General features: G+C 40.2%; 1 protein-coding gene across 3 annotated transcripts in view; it reads right to left on the minus strand.

The window, feature by feature from the left end:
• Nucleotides 1-4,423: 4,423 nt before the first annotated feature.
• MAP3K20 (mitogen-activated protein kinase kinase kinase 20) overlaps nucleotides 4,424-18,582 on the minus strand; it is a 130,520-nt gene continuing 116,361 nt past the window's right edge. For 2 of the 3 annotated variants that reach the window (XM_075284127.1, XM_075284125.1), the window contains exons 17-20: nucleotides 13,661-13,777; nucleotides 11,091-11,165; nucleotides 10,587-10,731; nucleotides 4,424-5,202 (exon numbers count right to left, since the gene is read on the minus strand). In XM_075284127.1, the coding sequence (XP_075140228.1) occupies nucleotides 4,520-5,202; nucleotides 10,587-10,731; nucleotides 11,091-11,165; nucleotides 13,661-13,777 (1,020 nt within the window). In that variant the 3' untranslated portion in view covers nucleotides 4,424-4,519. The remainder of the gene's footprint in view (nucleotides 5,203-10,586; nucleotides 10,732-11,090; nucleotides 11,166-13,660; nucleotides 13,778-18,582) is intronic. The other variant, XM_075284126.1, reaches the window with a different exon arrangement.

An 18,582-nucleotide genomic window follows, 5' to 3' on the forward strand; every position in this document is an offset into this window, starting at 1 on the left:
CCGGTGTCGTAGTTCCTGTCCCACCTACCCTGCGCTGTTATTGGAGCAAAAAAGGCGCCAGGGAAGGTGGGAGGGGAATCGAGTAATGGCGCACTTTACCACGCGGTGTTCGATTCGATTCGAACATGCCGAACAGCCTAATATCCGATCGAACATGAGTTCGATAGAACACTGTTCGCTCATCTCTACTGTTGACGCTATAATGCGTCTTATTATTGTACAGCGGTCCCTCAAGTTAGTGGCCTCAGGACACTATTTTCTCTGTCATTATCTCTTGTCACGTCTATGGTCTCTAGAAAGTAGACTTTATAAACAGCGCGTTCCAAAAAATAATCATGGTTATTTCATTGGTAAAACCCTGTACTAGTGATGGCTGACTAGTAGCACCTCTCTATAGTATAGCGCTATACAACATGTTCTATATTTCTCTTTACCTGTGTCAGGATGAACTGCTGCAACTTCATTTTATTTTTTGGGTGCACTGTATATACACTTCTGTCACCATCATAGAAAGTGATATACCTCTTCCTGGAGCTCTATCTGCCTTTTATATGTAAAACTTTTCTATATTTATATTCGTTATCTTGTGATTTTTCTTTAATCCTAAGTTTTTAATATTTTTGGTGACATTTTGGAACCTTCCGTACCACTTTTTCATATAGATGGTCTCAAGTTACAATGGTTCCAACATACAATGGTTGTCCAGTACCCAGAATTTTTGAGGAGAGTACAGATATGGATTAGTCGTGCTAAATGAAGTATTTTTGCTATATTGTGTCAGTACTATAATAGTCCTGTTAGCCGAGTTCTTGGAGCATCACGTGATTTTCTTTGTCTCTACCTGTGATATCACATATACCATGAAGTTCCGACTATGTCTCCTCGTCTTCTTCTCTTGAGAGATGTCACTAATATATACTGAACATAGGTAATCGATCTCGGCACAACGAGAAGGAGAACATGTGCAGTACATGGCACAGTTGTAAGGGTCCAGCCACAGAGTTTTTTGGCAAGAATTTTGGTGCTGAAAATCCACATGGAAAAAAAGCCTCCCATTGACTTCAGTGGGTTCCTAAACGGAAAAAGGAACACATTGAAGTCAATGGGAGGCTTTTTTTTTCCATGTGGATTTTCAGTGCCAAAAAACTCAGTGTGAATGGACCCTCAGAGAGGAAAAAGAGGATGCACAAATGGAACTCCCTAGTATACGTAGCAACAGCGGAAGAGCCAAAAAAAGCTTACGTGACTAGAGATGAGCGAGTACTGTTCGGATCAGCTGATCCGAACAGCACGCTCCATAGAAATGAATGGATGCATCTGGTACTTCTGCTTTGATGGCGGCCAGCCACTTAACCCCCCGCGTGCCGGCTACGTCCATTTATTTCTATGCGAGCGTGCTGTTCGGATCGGCTGATCCCAACAGTACTCGCTCATCTCTACACGTGACGTTTTGAGACCATTCTGATACTGACCCCATATTGCAAAAATGCTTCACTTACTAACAATAATCAATTGTCATACTCCTCTCAAAAAATCTGGCTCCTGGACATCCCCTTTAATATTGTAACTTCATGGACCCCTGCATCCATTTAACCTCCTTGTACAATTTTTTGTGCCCAACCTGGAAATAGAACATGCCCTGAAGTAACATCTACCTTCCATCCTCCAAGTATTTCTGGATCATATTTTGGAACGTTACTTATTACCGCAAATGTTCAAGATGATATCTTTAATAGCCGAGTAGCAATATTGTTACAAAACAGCAGAGTAGAAGACGTCAGCTCGCCGGCGGTTCACCCGTAATCGCGTGCGGAAAATCTTAAGATTATTTTAGAAAACATTTAGGCAGTAAATAATTGTCCACTTATTCATGTTTTGATTCCCCGGCTGATAGTGGCAATTACTGTACTGTCATTATACTATTCAGAGAGCTCAGGTACTAATCAAGGCAGGTACAAACAATTCCTTTTGTGAATCTTTCGAGTTTGTCACTCTAAAAGGCCTTCCCGATACGTTCTGAAAAGAGCCGCGTCGTTCCCCTGCCTCTTGTTACTGTAACAGCCATCGCATTGATTGCCACCAATCAACATCAAAATAAATCATAGTGTTTCCTGCGTCGACCAGCAACTGATTTGATTACTCACAACCATCTCTGCTTGTATTATTACAATTAGAATGAGCATAAAAGCCGAAAATCACAGATATAGATGTTCCCATGGATGAATACTCAGCAAGAGCTACATTGTTTAAAAGTGACTGTGAAACGGCATATCTATATTTGAAATATAATGAGTAAGGTTGCCACCTGTCTGGTTCTAGTTGGTAAAATGCCAGTATATTCCAGCTCCATTAAAGTGTATTGTAAAGGGCCCAGATCGCACAAGTTCCTGCCTATTATCTCCCCCAATCTCCAGCTGCTGACTGCATTGCTGCAGCAGGGCTGTGATTTAGTGTATAAAAAAAAACAAAAACAAAAAAAAAACACAGATTTTCAATTCCTCGCACTCGGGGAGCAGAGAATTAATCTAGGCAGAATGGTTAATAGATTAAATCCATGATTGTTCTCTAGCAGTATTTGTGCGAAGAGCATTTTGTGGCATTGTTATTATTCAGGATATCAGCGGCCTATTGTATGTCTGCATCGAGCTCGTACAAACACGAGATGAAAGTCAGGTGGAGATGGCAGCAATGGGGGTTCGTGAACCTATTTATAGCAAATAGTAAACATTGTGGGGGGTACATCGCTCTCGGGGTGGCTCAGTACTGTTATGCTGCTTATCAGCAAGGGCCTGGAGAGTTCATCTTTAAATGAACAAATATGGATGCCTTGCCCAAATGATATTAAAGTCTCCAAAAATGTCATATTGCAAGCTTTAGAGTTAAGAGAGGACAAGTGACAAGAGAGTGACATCAGTAATTGGTCTCAGACTGGCCCACCGGAGTACTAGTGAATCTCCCTGATGGGTCCTGTGTCTTTAGGGAGACCCCCCACAGCTTTTTTAATAGGTGGTGCAGGTTTGGTAGCAGACCCTATTAATTTACCTGTCCTCACTCCTGCTTGTGGTCTCCAGGGGGCCCTGCACACTACACATTTCGTCATTGCTACCTGATGTGTGGTGCACAGGGCCCATTAAAGGCTGAAGAGGGATGTGGAGGTCGTGAGCAGTGAGCGGTAAATGAATGCAGCCAGGTTCACCCTGGTTCTGCTGATACAGTTCTTAAAACCAGATCGCAAAACCGGGGAGAAGTGGCGCCGTTGCAAAGGGAAATACTGATGGGATGTAGATTTCTTTTCTTCCTTTTGCTAATTCACAGAACTAAACTATTCACACTTCTATTTCTGAAGGCATTCTTTGCAGTATTTTCCCCATACCTGTCTAAAACTTTTGTGCAGTACTGTATATTGAAATAAATCTATAGTTCTACAATAACTATTCTTATAATATTAGATTATCAGATGACCGGTCTACAGCAGAATACAACAATTGTATGTGACTAAACTCATCGGCCTTGTACATGCTGTCAGTACAGCTCCTACTGCGATGTGGCGTAACCAAGGCCAAACCCTTAAGAAACAGAAGAGAATGGAAGAACGTGTAATTAAATCGTAGCTGCTTAAGATAAGAGAGCCATACTGTTTTTTATTTTCTTGTTAATGTAGTTGTATGAAGGCTAGTTTTTTGCAGGATGAGTTGTATTTTTCAGTGGTGAGGTGGATATGACATATTTCATTTATTCTTTATTTCTGAGCACTGGAAATGAAATAGTGTAGGCCATCAATGCTAAGTCAATGGGTGCCTGGCACGCAGAACCCCACGGATCAGCATTTTGAAGAGTAGCAGTGCTCTTCCACTTCACAGGCCATGTGACATCACATTCATAGGTCACATGGTGTGTTTACAGCTTAGCCCCATTCAGGGGAAATGGAGCTGAGCCGAAATACCAAGCACAACCAATATACTGGGCTTGCTTGGTAAGTGGTGAAGAGACTGCAGTGCTCATACAAATGCTACGGACTCTTCACCATCCAGTTGTTCAATTGCAATTCTCCAGCACCACGATTATACAAATGATGGCCATCCATTCTATAGCAGTGTCACCGAGGAACTGCAGCTTTGCTCCTACTTGAATAAGGTTAGAGCCGCTTCCATACTCTGTCCACTGCTGTAGCTTCCGGTGCCTGATCAGCAGATCTGTGTGGGGTCCAGGTCTCAGGCCCCCAGAGATCAGATACTAATGACCTATCCTATGGCTAGATCATCAGCATCAAAAATGTATTTGGGGCCAGGAAACCCTTTTGAGTAAATTTCAAATAAACACATTTAGAAAGAAAATTAAGAAACCAATATTTTTATTCCCAGACTGCAATAGGCAGATAAATGAAGAAACCAAGTCGAGCGTAAAAATATAAATACGGTATATAAAATATAGATGTAATATGTATTTGATGTTGAAGTGTCCAATTAAATTAGATAAAATCCTAGCATCCTTAAAAATAAATAGTTAACCTAAATTGATACTATTGACGACCACTGCGACTAGTCGGCCAGGGTCTCTCTTTTTTCGACTTGCTTGTTGTTTGTGGTTTATGACTTTTCTTGGAATAGTCTACCTTTATCCATCCTCCATCGTTGTTCACCTTGTTTTCTTCTCCGTTAGTAGCCTCGGAGGGTGGCATGGGCATCCCTGGTATGTGTCTACTTTGGTTTTGGCTAGTTCGATGTGGTTTATGATCATGAAACCTTGGGTTACTTGTGGGTGTTGTGTATGACTTGTATCTTCCGCTGCCTGTCTGAGGGCTCTTCTTATCTATTCTTCTTTGCGTTGATGTGTTATTGTGGTGGTGATACGAGTTGTTTGCCCTCTTCCTTACCCTCTCCCTCTCGGCAGGGCTATCAGAAGCCGTACTAGATGCACTGCTGCCTTTAGAACTTTGGATGGACAAGGAAGACATATTTCTGCTCAGTCCAAATTGTGTTGGTGAGGAACTACGGGAGTAATTGATAGGTGTGACTTGTAATGTAGATGCAACCCGAATACGCCTGACGGCAGCAGCATAAGATTCTTGGTTCTGGAGGTATGGCAAGACTTGGGATAGGTTGGTAAGGCTGGAAGACTGGGAACGAGGTAAACCAGATGTATGTGGAGAAGATGGATGCATAGCCATCCGACGCAAAGTGTAGATCCATTGTAAGTCAACATCTGTGGGAATTAAAAATAGCATTAGTGAAAGCAATTCGGAGAAATAAAAAAACCTGAGAACAAAGAACGTAGTTGTGGCGATGATAAAACAATGTACTGTGCAGGAACTGAGTCCCTAAAGATGATCAGCGAGCCATACAAACACAATGGGGTTCAGGCAATATAAACGGTACAAATTTAGCAATTTGCGGCTTTTATTCTCTAACCTAAAGAAGGACATTACAGATGAGATCTTCCCTTTCTCTTTGCCATTGCTTTTACAACATAACATTCATAACTACAGGGCCACTTTGGACAAGGAGATGGTTCTACCACTGACATTCACCACCATTGATCATCTGTAAACATGTGAAAACTCGGCAGCAAGTGTTTAATTTCCCTATAGCACCCCTACAGGAGAAGTGAAGCATTGCACGGTAACCACTGAAATCATGAACACACCACATGTGTTTTTGCTTAAGGTGTCTATACATATTAAATAACATTGGTTAAACCCATTTTGACAAGGCCAGGTGACTACCTGATGTGTACAGGGGGGTGTCATGACTGTTCGACCACCAATACAATGAAAGTATAATTGGGTATATTAAGTTTTACATGTTTGATCCATTTGTTCACAGTGGAGATAAGCTGTTTGACTTGCAATGACTTTTCTCACTCTTCTCATTGAAAATGCATGCATGCCCAGCCATGCAGAGTGAACATGTGTAATGGGGGGGATAGGGAGGAACTGTGGTCAGTTAAAGGAGTATTTGGGCAGACATTTACTGTCTGTTCCAGCCAAGGACCTCCACTTGTCAGTAGAGAGTATGACGATGCTGAAAGTAACCGCGATGATTACTCTGGAATGGCGAGGGCTAGTGAAAAAATTCCAAGTAATACAGTGGAGGAGTACCTATTGAGGGATGCAAAAAGATGAAGTTGGTGAAAGGTCCTCTTTAAGGTGTTACGTTATTTCACTATTATTGCAGAATTTCTCAAGAGAGGATTTGAAATGTATCTTTTTAACACTGCAAAATTTTCTATAATGAAGGAATCATCCTGAAGAACTCAAATTAATGGAACAGACCATTGGATACTCCTTTGGATGAGCATCAGATGGCACACTCGGTCATCTGCATAGAGCCGTAGGGAGTAGAAACGTTGGCACAGGAGCACTGTACTCAACATCAAATCCTCAATAAAAAAAAATCTTAAAGGAGTCTTCATGCAATAAGAAAAAACAGTAACTATTATTATGTAATGGGTCTTCCACCCTCTCCCAAAATAAGGACATCTACAGTACCTGATATGGACCCCAAGTACTATGAATGAATCTGAGATACAAACTGTTTTTTTGCTGTGTCCTTAAATAAATCATTAAGGCAACTGAGGGACATGATTGTATTTTGGGTTAACCCAATAACTGCCATGATCCCTAATTGAGAATTGGACTAAAATTGTAAATTTTGAGAAAGTTGATTATGCTGAAATCCAAAATACGTGCTTTTCTTGCTATTGGGATGTAAACAGACATAAATAAAGCAAAAATTATTGAAACATTTTTTTTTGTAGTTAATTGAAGTCCTTGCTTCCCCATAGACATCTGTCAGCACATAGAAACAGAGACTTTCCCACCAGCATTATTTATTTTCACTTATATGGTGCCATCATATTCCACAACACTTTATAAGTAATATCCGCATTGCCCCAACCAGGGCTCACAATATAAATCTAGATCTCTTCTTTTACTTTTTAATTTTGGTTAGTTTTGTTTGGACTAAAATGACCCAAATGCTTTCCTAACCCTAATCTGATTCATCTGAACAGTGTGATGTCTAGTCTAAGTTTTCGTTAAGTTCTTCTGATCAGATCGGGGTATACTGTCCCCTGTTTGACCAGCTTTAAAAAATATTTCAGGGCTTTAACATCTTAAAACATCCAATCCCAACATTCACTTTTTGTGCGCCTAAAAACTTGCAAATCTCCGCACATGTATCTCTCCTATAGGAGAATTTCACTTGCAAATGAATGATACTGTATTGTAGGAATCTTGATTTTTTTTTTTTCCCATTTGAAACTGCAAAAAAAGTGGCAAAAAAGTGCCTCTTGTAATTAACTTTATTAAAATGTAATTACCAAATAAAAATCACGAGAAGCTCTCAATATTTATTCTGCGGATTGTTCTAGCTCCCAGGGAGTAACACTGCCCCTTGGTGGTAACTCAAAGAGATCCTTAAATTCTATATACTAAGTTCTCACAGGCTTATACAATAGATGGAAAATAACCTAAGAAGAGATCTAAAAATGTATGACTATGTACAATATATATGCTATAGTTATTCCCATGGTTTATTAACACATCCTACTCAAAAAGAGTCGCTGCAACTCCTTACAATTTATAATGCTCTATGTATTGGATTGAATGTATTGTAGGATATAGTGAGATCCAAACTGTGACACTCCAGCTGCAATGAAACCACAATACCTAAAATATCCTATGTGTATATATAAGCAAGAGATAATAGATTTTATACAATGAGATAGCTAGCTCCACCAATACACCAATATACAATATATTATATCTATGTATCCAAAGGAATGGGGACATTGGACTATTTGCACATCTTCCAATGTATGCTGACTAATAATACATAGAGAATATACTACATTGAAATAGTACAATGTTTTTTAAATTAAAAAAAATTGAGGCTTAGGCCACACATTGCGGAAATGCAGGTTTTAATTTGTTGCAGTTTTTTGAGCCAAAGTTGAAAGTGGATTGAGCAAAAGGTAGAAGTATAAGTAAATTTTATAGATTTCCCATTCTTTTTGTATCCACTCTTGACTTTGGCTCAACAAACCACAACAAAATACGCAACAAAAAAGTTGCATTTCCGCAAAGTAGGGCCTCAGCCTAAAAATAGAAATGAAAAGCAACATAAAATGTTAACCGTGTGAGTGAAATAAGTCTATGTCTAAGCTCACATCAGCACTAGGCTTCTGTTGTTCTGCTCCGTTATGAAAAAGTTCTGTGTGCTTAATGGAGAATCGAATGGAATTTTCAAGAATTTTAGCTGCATTAGGCCAAGGCCCCACATTGTGAAGACGCAGCATTTTACAGTACCTGCAAAGTGGAGAGGATTCTGGTTAATCCCATCCATATATTGTAGAAAAATATCTGCAGCGGAAATGCTGTGATTTCCAAAACCATTACGTTTATGTAAATCACAGCATGCCAAATATACCTATAGAAACGCTGGCATTTTCTGTATAGGTGTAATATTGACAAAGTCCGTGGAGGAAAATTCTGCGGACCTTCTGTGAAATATGCTGCTGAAAAAAGCACAATGAGGTTCCACCACAGTCTTTTCTACAGCCCTTTTTGGCTGTGGCTTATTACGTGAGACCTGAGCCTTGGTAAGTTCAGACGGGGTTTTTTGGACTGGATTTTCACATGGAATCTGTCTCAGAATCTGGCTCAAAAAAACACCTCCCATTGACTTCAATGGGAGCCATTCACCTCTTTTTTCTGCTACTGGTTTTGTGCCACTCGCGGAAAAAAAAAGCGAGCTGCCCTTCCTTGCCGCAGATTCCGCGGCACGACACCTCCCTCCCAACTAGGCCCATTCATTTGGGCCTGATCTGGAGCGGAATGCTAGCCATTTTTTGGACCAGATTCTGAGGCGACCTCTGCGTCAAAATCCGGTCCAAAAAACCCGTCTGAACTTACCCTTAAAGGGATTGTTCAGCCACCTAATTAAGGCTACATTCGTATCTACAGCGATGTCTCTGGTCTGTGCCAGTCGCTACACTGGCTGCCTATTCATTATAGAATAAAATATAAAGTTATCACTCTCATCCACAAGGCTCTCCATAATGCCGCACCTCCATACATTTCCTCCCTCATCTCTGTCTACCACCCAACCCGTGTTCTCCGTTCACTCAATGACCTAACACTTACATCCTCTATTATCAGAACCTCCCACGCTCATATACAAGACTTCTCCCGAGCTGCACCACTTTTCTGGAATGCTCTACCCCGGACAATCAGATTAACTCCCAATTTCTACAGTTTCAAACGCAAACTAAAGACACATCTTTTCAGACAGGCCTATCACAATTTCTAACGTAAACCCTTCCGTACTATAATTAGAATCCCCAAAATCTAACCCTCCTCTGTCCCCGCTCCCACATTTCCCCACATGATATGATGCCATTTCAGACTAACTTTATATGTCCAAGCTCCATCCACATGTTAAAGGACACAACTGGTGAGGGCTCATAAAATTTTATGTTTGTGTAATGACAGTCACCTCTATTACAAAAGTGTCCGACCTCTGTATAAGCAACGCCGCCCCTGCTACCTCGTGTCACCCCCTCTACCTCATAGATTGTAAGCTCTTGCGAGCAGGGCCCTCAGTCCCATTGTGTGAAATGACTTTCCTTGTAATGCATCTTTCTGTCTGTATTTGAACCCTATAAATTGTACAGTACTGCGGAATATGTTGGCGCTATATAAATAAAATGTATTATTATATACTGTATATCTGTGTTGGAGTCTCCTTTGGGAGTGTCCAGCAGAAATCCAGGACGAAAAAGTCCTGCAAGGCCGTCTTTTTTTTATCCGGTGATATCTGTTATATCCCTCGGGATCTGTTTCTGTCCATCACTGTTTTTCAGTTCTCCTCCTGCGATGGACCAGAAGAATGAATACAGCAATATAGTTGTGAATCAAGTGTAAAATAGATGCCAAAATTTTATATTTTTAAAAGTAATACTCATTCTAGCAGCCCCCTGCTGCTCCCATTCTGACAATTACCAGGTCCCCTGCCAGTCTCTCTTCTTCCTGCTTTATTATTTTGTAGTATCCTAAATTATTTAAAAAACACTTTAAAGCCTGTAGTAAAATACTGAAAAGTCTACACGCTGTATAAAGCAGTTTGAGATTTGGTATTTTTGGCACAATTTCTGTTTTTTTTCCCATGGGAAAAAAAATCCAAATGTTACATAATTTAAAAAACACAATTGTGGAATGGATAAAGTAAAAATTGAATTTCCCATTTTTTTGGGAATTTTTGGACAATACTGAACCATATTTGTACAAAGTCCTAAGTTGCGAGCTCTTGGCCTTTACATATGAACTCTTTAGTGACTATGTTGCTAATTTTCAGGGTCGATGGATGTTTCATTCTGTAAAAGTTTCCCACTGGAAAACTTTTTAACTCTTTGTCGCGCACCCCTGGATTATGCACAGGTTCCTCACAGTACATTGTCAAACGTCATTTGATATTTCATATCCTATTCCTTACCACGTAGAATATAATTTTGACTGTTTGCATATCTGTATTAATAACGCACTAAGCTCCTTGATACAATAATAGTGTTTCAATTGAAGCTCTTACTGGAATCGTTGTTAGGTTTGGTCTCAGAATTTATCACTGTCGACTTAATGGCGAGTTGGACCGGCTTCACTGCATCTTGGTTTTTCATCTTGTTCCAGTGAATTTTATGAATGTGTTTGGTTAATTTAGGAGTTCTGACATCACTCTTTTGGAAGACAAAAAGAAAAAAAAAATGAGAACAAAAAAACAACTCCATAAACATTCTGCATTGAAATTAAGCGAAACAACAGAAGAACTAAACAGATACATACATACAATAAATGAGATTTTATTAGGGAGTACTGAGCCAACTGGCTGCACTCCCCCATTCACTCCCAGTCACTCTGGCTATCATTTCAGGTTTCCAGATTGTCTATTAGCATCCTGGCAGAGAGTTCTACTTGTCCTGTGTTACATAAATATGCACACAGGCTTAAAGGGGAACTCTGCACAGACTAAACCTTTATTATTCTGCCTGTTCCTACCACTATTAGAGTTACATAGGCATGTAAATGTGAAACGTACCTCATAGCTGACAAGGCACTCCACAGACTCCGTCTCTGAAATTCCCACAATCCATTTCTCCATTACAAATGGCGGCTGAGGAAGACACAAAAAAACAATATTCACATAAACATACAGTATTACTAAGTAAGTTCAACTGAATCTTCCCTCACCAAACTATATATCTATCTGTTCAGCTCCTCCTGCTCTATAATATTCTTCCTGTACATCAGACACTATTTGGGGTTGGGGTTGTCCCATCACAAGGATCCTATCTATACTGCTTGTTAATGTGGATTTAAAACGTTTCCTAAATACATTGCTTCAGCAAAACTGCTTTGTTCATCCACTATCTTACTTTATTCAATTCACTGTTGACACAGCCCTTGACTTATCTGCTCAAAAGTCAAGTGATGTATCTGCTGCTCTCAGGGGGGAGGGAGGAGGGGCTAAGTGCAGGGAGCAAGCCTGTGTTTCTAGCTATTCCTGTGTCTACACCACGTGACCTAGATCCCTGCACTCAGATAGGGGAGAGGAGCTGCTTTCATTTCTGAACTCGTCTTCTGTTCTCCCAGTTATCAGGCTAGCTAATTCAATTGTGTTCATTATGGCAGAGACAGGCAGTCTCTGTATGTAACACAGAATGGAGTTGCTCCTGCCTGTACTTCATAGTCCAATATTGTGCATATAGTGTTGTTTGAGGACCTTTGATGATATCACAGGCCCTTCAGCCACCCCATAGGATCACGCTATGCGGTTGGCGGAGCTAAACAGCAGGTTGCATATGAAACCTCGCCCACCAAATGACGCAAGAAACCAGGAAGAAATAAGATTTGACAGCAATGAAGACTGGTGAGTATGCGACGTGGGAATACCCCTTTAAGTCACAACTTTGACTGCTCATCCACTTGGGACTTTCTCTTGGGTTTTATCAGGTTGGCTATCAGTAAAATTTCCATAATTTCTATATTGCATATGGATTAGATTTCATTCAGTTTATGGACATAAAGAAGGATTCCCATCTTAATAAGTTATCTTGTATCATATGATAGGGAATAACGTGCAGATTAGTGAATGGCTGACCATTCAGATCCCCATGAGAATGGGGGAGTTCTGCATGGAGGGATGGTTGGACTGACACATGCACCACTCCATTCATTTTAATGGGAGTGCCGGAGATAGCTGAAGTATGGCGCTCAGATAACTTGTTAAGGGTCAGTTCATACTGAGTTTTTGAGCGAGGATTTTGACACTGAATCCACCTCAAAATCAACACTTTAGGGATTGTAGGGTTATTGGTTGGACTTGATGGACTGATGTCTTCATCCAACCTCATCTACTATGTAACTATATGTAACTATGTAAAATCAGTCTCCATAAAAAGCCTCCTAATAGAGTTCAGCTTTTTTTGGAGGCTGATTTTGAGGCGGAATGAGAGTCAAAATCCTTGCCAAAAAACTCTGTGTGAACTGACCCTAAGATGAAAATACCCCTTTTAATTTGTTTAGAAGATATTACTTTGTGCTTTGCACTTTTTCTCCCGCACAATAACATTGAGGATTTATAGTGAGTCTTTTACCACCTCCCTTTTTTTTTGGCGGACCAATTGTTAACTCCCTCTTGAAACGTTTGTTAGAGTTTTATGGGGAACGATTAATTAAACTTTCAGATTTCTGCTTTGCAGATGCAATAAGTCTCCTTTAATGTGGTTAGTTCCCCCCTGGCGCTACATCTGCAAGAGTCCCAAGGAAAGTCTCTTCATTGCGGATCGGGCTCTGTCCCAAATGCGAAGATGAGTTCTTTGGAGCAATAAGAGCATTGCTGTTGCTCCAAAGAGGTAAGTGGGAACACCTTTGATGCAAATAGCTTATCTGTATATTGACAAAAGCAGTGATATCTCGGCAATGGAGGCAGCGATTCACAGGATAAAAACACTGTTTGATCCAGTGACCCTAGGCTATCTACCTGCAGGGGTGAGTTCTTTTGATAGATTCCTGTTAAGTGGATGTTCAGTGCAAAGAGCATGGGACACTGCAAATACAGAGAACACCCTGGGGCAACACAATGTCTCAGTGGTTAGCATTGCAGCCTTGCAGCGCTGGAGTCCTGGGTTAAAATCCTGCCAAGGACAACATCTGCAAGGAGTTTGTATATTCTCCCCATGTTTGCGTGGATTTCCTCCCATACTCCAAAGACATACTGATAGGGAAAAATGTACATTGTGAGCCCTATATGGGGCTCACAATCTGCATAAAAAAATAAAGAGAATGCCTCAAGGACACTTGAGGTTGCCATACAAGGTGGGGATAAGAACCTGGATTTCTCGCTTACACAACCTACATGACTATGCACATATGAATGCTTCAGCTGCTCTCCCGGTCACTTATATAGCACTGTCTGCAGGTTTTAGGGATCAAATCTTTTGGTTAGAGTAGTAATAAGCAGCACTATAGCAGCATGCTGGGGGTTAAATCACGTAAACTGTAGTGACAGGTTCCCTTCTCCCGTCCCAGTAATCTATATATTATGATAACCGTAATGGGGCTCTGAATTGCATGATGCTACTTGCTTAGGCTTTTATCATCACTTACTTTAGACATCCTTAGAACCTCGGCTTCTGGTTGACTTCTGGTAAATGTCACATCCTTGATGTAGGTTATAGCAATTTCATCTCCGTCAAGTTCCATGTACATTTTCCATTTACAATCCTGAAATAAAGATAAACTGTTTTCATTCGGAAACAAGAAGGTGACTTCTACGGCAAGAGCATTTGGTCCATAGGCAGGCATATATGATAGAGTGGACTGGAAGTTTTACAGGACAGACTAATTTGCATATTACAAATCTGATATGTATTTTGCTACAAGAACTCCAGTAGAAATCTTAAACATAAGGATTAGCGCTATTTAATGGGGCTAATCTACTTCAGACTAATCTGACGGCTTTTCTACGTGAAAACCACACAAACAAAATCCTTGTAAAATCCAGCAATCTGCATATTAAAATGCACCAGATTTATCACAGTGACTGCTGCGGCGTGGTCAATCCAGGGTATTACTACACCACCTATGAGTTGCGTTAGATTTTGACAACATTTTCATACCATTTTGGTGAACGGTGTCAGATCTTGAGCCCCAACCCCTTTTCTGACACATCCTATTCCTGCCTCCACCTATCTTATAAGGCAGAGCAACTACCAGTATCTAAAACGGTTATTAAATGTAAATCAATAGTGCAAGAAAATCTAAGAACATTTGTGATATATCTTGTAAAAAATGCTTCTTTCTCCACTTATGACTCTTTTCCCACTTCCCCTTCCTAAGCCGATTTTCACTCTGGAATCTCTGTTTAATTTGGCTAGTATACTCACAGAGGTATCAGATTACATAGACATTTATATAGGGAAGGAGGAGGAGTAAGCAAACGTTGAATGGAGGAGGAGAAACAGAGGCAAAGACACAGGCAGCAGGAACTAAATATTCAGTTTCTATCTCACCCCAAGTGCTTTACTCACAGGTCAGTACTTTTTTATAATAAGATATAAGATTCTGATGATGCTTTTCATAGAGAGAGTTAGGGAGCAGGTTATCCTCTACCTTCTATGTGTAGTGTAGAGGTGATAACAGAGCAGCTAGTCTTCACACACCAGGTCAGGGAGAACTGGGTATCAGAAACAGAGGCTGCAAAGGGGAAAACTGCTACCAGAAACAGTGTAAGGGGGGGTATCATCATTCCTTGGGGAGAGACCACCATATAGGTGTGTGGAGACTTATTAAGCCTTTAGCACTGCACTTTGCAAGGGACTATGGGAAGAATATGCAAATCTCTCTTCCATGATGTAATTAGGAAGTCAGGTGCCTCAGTTTTGCAAACCAATAGAGGGCGCTCACTGCAATGTGCAAGCCTGTCTTCCCTGATGTAATTAGGAAGACAGAATCTCAGTGAGATAGCCCAATAAAGGTTTGCTCCCTTTAACATCATGCTCGACCTTCCAAGAGGCCTTTGTTTTGCAATGATGCTGGGATTATTACCAGGTATAGTCTCTCAACCGAGGACGGCCATTTCAATGTTGTTGCATCTTGTCAGCTCGATGTAGAGAAGATTATAACCTGGTAGAGGTGAGAGGCTTAGACAGGGTAAGGGGGGATATCGTCACACCTTGGGGAGAGACCACCATATAGGTGTGTGGAGACTTAAGCCTTTAGCACTCCACTTTGCAAGGGACTATGGGAAGAATATGTAAATCTGTCTTCCATGATGTAATTAGGAAGTCAGGTGCCTCAGTGTTGCAAACCAATAAAGGGCGCTCACTGCAATGTGCAAGCCTGTCTTCCCTGATGTAATTAGGAAGACAGAATCTCAGTGAAAATAGCCCAAACAGAAACAGTAATAACCAGAAACGGTGTTACTTTTCATGTACACAGACTGTTCCTATGTCCCCAGTGCTGAGACATGACACTTGCCTTGGGTAAATATTATATAACAGAGCCTGTAAGAAGAAGGGGTTGTCTATACCTATATGTAGTCATTAATCCACACCTACTAGGAGGTATACAGTTAGTATATATGTCAACCAGTGAAGCTTATAATGGTGTGAACGTGTCACGGGATCTCTAGTTCTAATGATTTCATTACATAAAAAAAAAAATCAATTTATCTACACATACATAACTCGTAAATGACATGAAAATATAATGGATTGAAAATAACTGATGATTTTTTTTTTTTACCCACTTAACAAATACAGACTGCACACACTATATGTCATGGGTCAGGAAATTTCCTTATTTGCCTGTGAGGCATGCAATGCATTGATCAACAATTAATTTCAAACACATGGACTACAGAAGCCTAAACATCTGATGGATTAATTTAGCATAAAATGTGTGATGTGCTATGAATAATGATGTTTCATGCAACGCAGACCATCTCTCATGCAGTAAAAATACATAAGTAAAATATAATAACACTTACAAATTGAGAAATTTTCATAACAAGGTTTTCTTAGCACTCGCTGTAGGTTTACACGTCACTTAATCTGCCAGCTGTATCTGGAGTAATCTGACTTGAATTTTCTAAAGTATCTAATTGTCTATTACAGAATGTAGAGGCGATACATGAGCAGGCCATACACATCAGATCAGTGCTGGCCATACCCATCACTTTCGGAGGGACCAGCTGACTGGTTAGTTGTATTGGATGTATGACCAATATTTGTTTGGCCTATTTTGGCAGATAGGATTGGACATGTTGAATTTGAACATGCCTAATCCTTCATTCTCAATGGACTTGGCTTATCTGCCATCTTGCCATTCAAGTCAGGAAGACTTGTTTGGACCATACATATACGTGCATGGGAGGTGAAGGAAAATAATTGTCGGCTGAAGCGTTTGGCTAATAGTTCTTGGATGCGTATGACTAGATTTAGTCTGTGTTCACATCTTTATTAGAGATGAGCGAATAGTATTCGAAACTATAGTTTAGAATACCGCGCTCCCATAGGAATGAATGCAAGTGGACGCACAACAAGGGGTGAAGTGCCGGCCGCTAACATGCACTCCTATGGAGCGAGGTATTCGAATCATCTCTAATCTTCATCATTGCTTTTGGTCACAACAGGGGCAACAAGGCTCTGTCAGATCCATCTTGTCATGGGGTCTATATGGGTTTGTCATGGTGCTCATCCTCATGCATGTATGATGACATATTTCCATATTGAATTTTATCCTGGACAAGTATGGGAGATAAGTTGCCATCGGAGGGGTCTGGTAGCAACTTACTCCATTTTTCCAATTGACAGCACATGGGAAAACTGGGGAAATGAATGAGTTTTGACAACTCTAATACAATTCTCCAATAGTCAAACTTTACTGTGGATGTACAATGCAGTGCCAAAGGTTTAGGTGGGTATGCAAAAAATGCTGCAAAGTAAGAATGCGTTTATCACTAGAAGTGTTAATTGTTTTCTTTTGGCAATTAACAACATGCGAAGTGAATGAACCTAACAGAAATCTAAAGTGCATCAATATTAGGTTTGACTGCCCTTTGCCTTCATTTGCAGAAGGAACTCAACATTGAGGTTATGTGTAGGGATACAGTCGTGGTCCCGTTTGTGGAGTTAGGGTCCCACCCCATCTTGTATATAGGTAAATAAGCACAGATCTTCTGTGGATGTAGGCTTACTCCAATCCTTCTGTCTCTTCATGCAATCCAAGACAGACTGGATGATATTGAGATCAGGCTATATCATCACTTACAGGACGTTTCCGCCAAATAGTGAAGTCATTTGGATTTCTCTTTTCGTTCATCCACTTCATTTAATAAATCAACAAAAGTAAACTATTATTAATAGATACTATTATACTATATACTATTATATTATAGATACATTACAAAGAAATAGTCATGTCACGCAATGGGTCTGAGGGCCCTGCTCGCAAAGTGTATCAGTGTGTGTGTGTATATATATATATATATATATATATATATATATATATATATATATATATATATATATTGTACATAGTAGATATAACACAGATTAAGTTGGCTTATTATATATGGAGTAAATCATTTTTTTTAACTTTTATTATGAGGTTAAAGATAATAAGTATCCCAAAAAAATCAAAACAAGAAAACAATAGGTTGCAGCAGTAAGAAGTAAAATGCATATAAATGCATAAACCCCATAAAGCATCAGACTGAAATCTGGCTGCAGCTGGAATAAATGGCGATCTGATCTATGCAAACAGCCATCTGTATATCACATTCTTCTCTCCGCATAGTGAAGGAGGGCAGCTGATGGCACACCCCCACTGGCACACACTGTGCCAAATCTATGTCTAGTAAGCACATGCCCTCTAGTGAATTGCAGGCGGTACTCTGCAGCACCTTCTACCGCGCACACAACCTGTCCCAACTCTAACTTTACGCTTCTCCGGCTCCTACGGCTCCATCTACATCTCCGCCATGTCTACGGGCTCTGATGTTCTCTAAGATGAAAATAAAAAGCAGCAAAAAAAAAGAAAAAAAAACCACAATTGTCCCCGCTGTTATTAAAAGTAGTAACATGTTGACGACGTGAGCTCCCGTCATCTCCGGTAAATTCTTTGCTATTATCTAGCTCAGCTGCTGAGACCTGCTGTTTCCAAGTCATAACAGCCGAACATTCACGGATGGCACCTGGGTTATTTTTCATTATGTTAAACCCGACTGACTTTATTCTTTTCGGATTTAGAAAAAAAAATGGAGATAATACAAGTGAGAATAATTTGTTCTTCTCCCTTTATACCTCGCGTGTCGTGACCCTCCAAAGCTTTGTCCCACGAGATATTCTCGGGCAGGGATCTCTCCCAAAATTCCATTAATAGTCCCTCTCTTAGCAAATGTAGGTTCCAGGGTCTGAGACTAAAGGATGTTTTAATCTCTTCAGGAAAACAATGTCTAGTAATGATGTAAAGGACTATTGCCGTACTGATGTAGAATCATAAATTATTCAGCACCTTTCACTTGG

The sequence above is a fragment of the Leptodactylus fuscus genome, chromosome 8, assembly GCF_031893055.1.
Source record: "Leptodactylus fuscus isolate aLepFus1 chromosome 8, aLepFus1.hap2, whole genome shotgun sequence".
NCBI classification, from domain to species: domain Eukaryota; kingdom Metazoa; phylum Chordata; class Amphibia; order Anura; family Leptodactylidae; genus Leptodactylus; species Leptodactylus fuscus.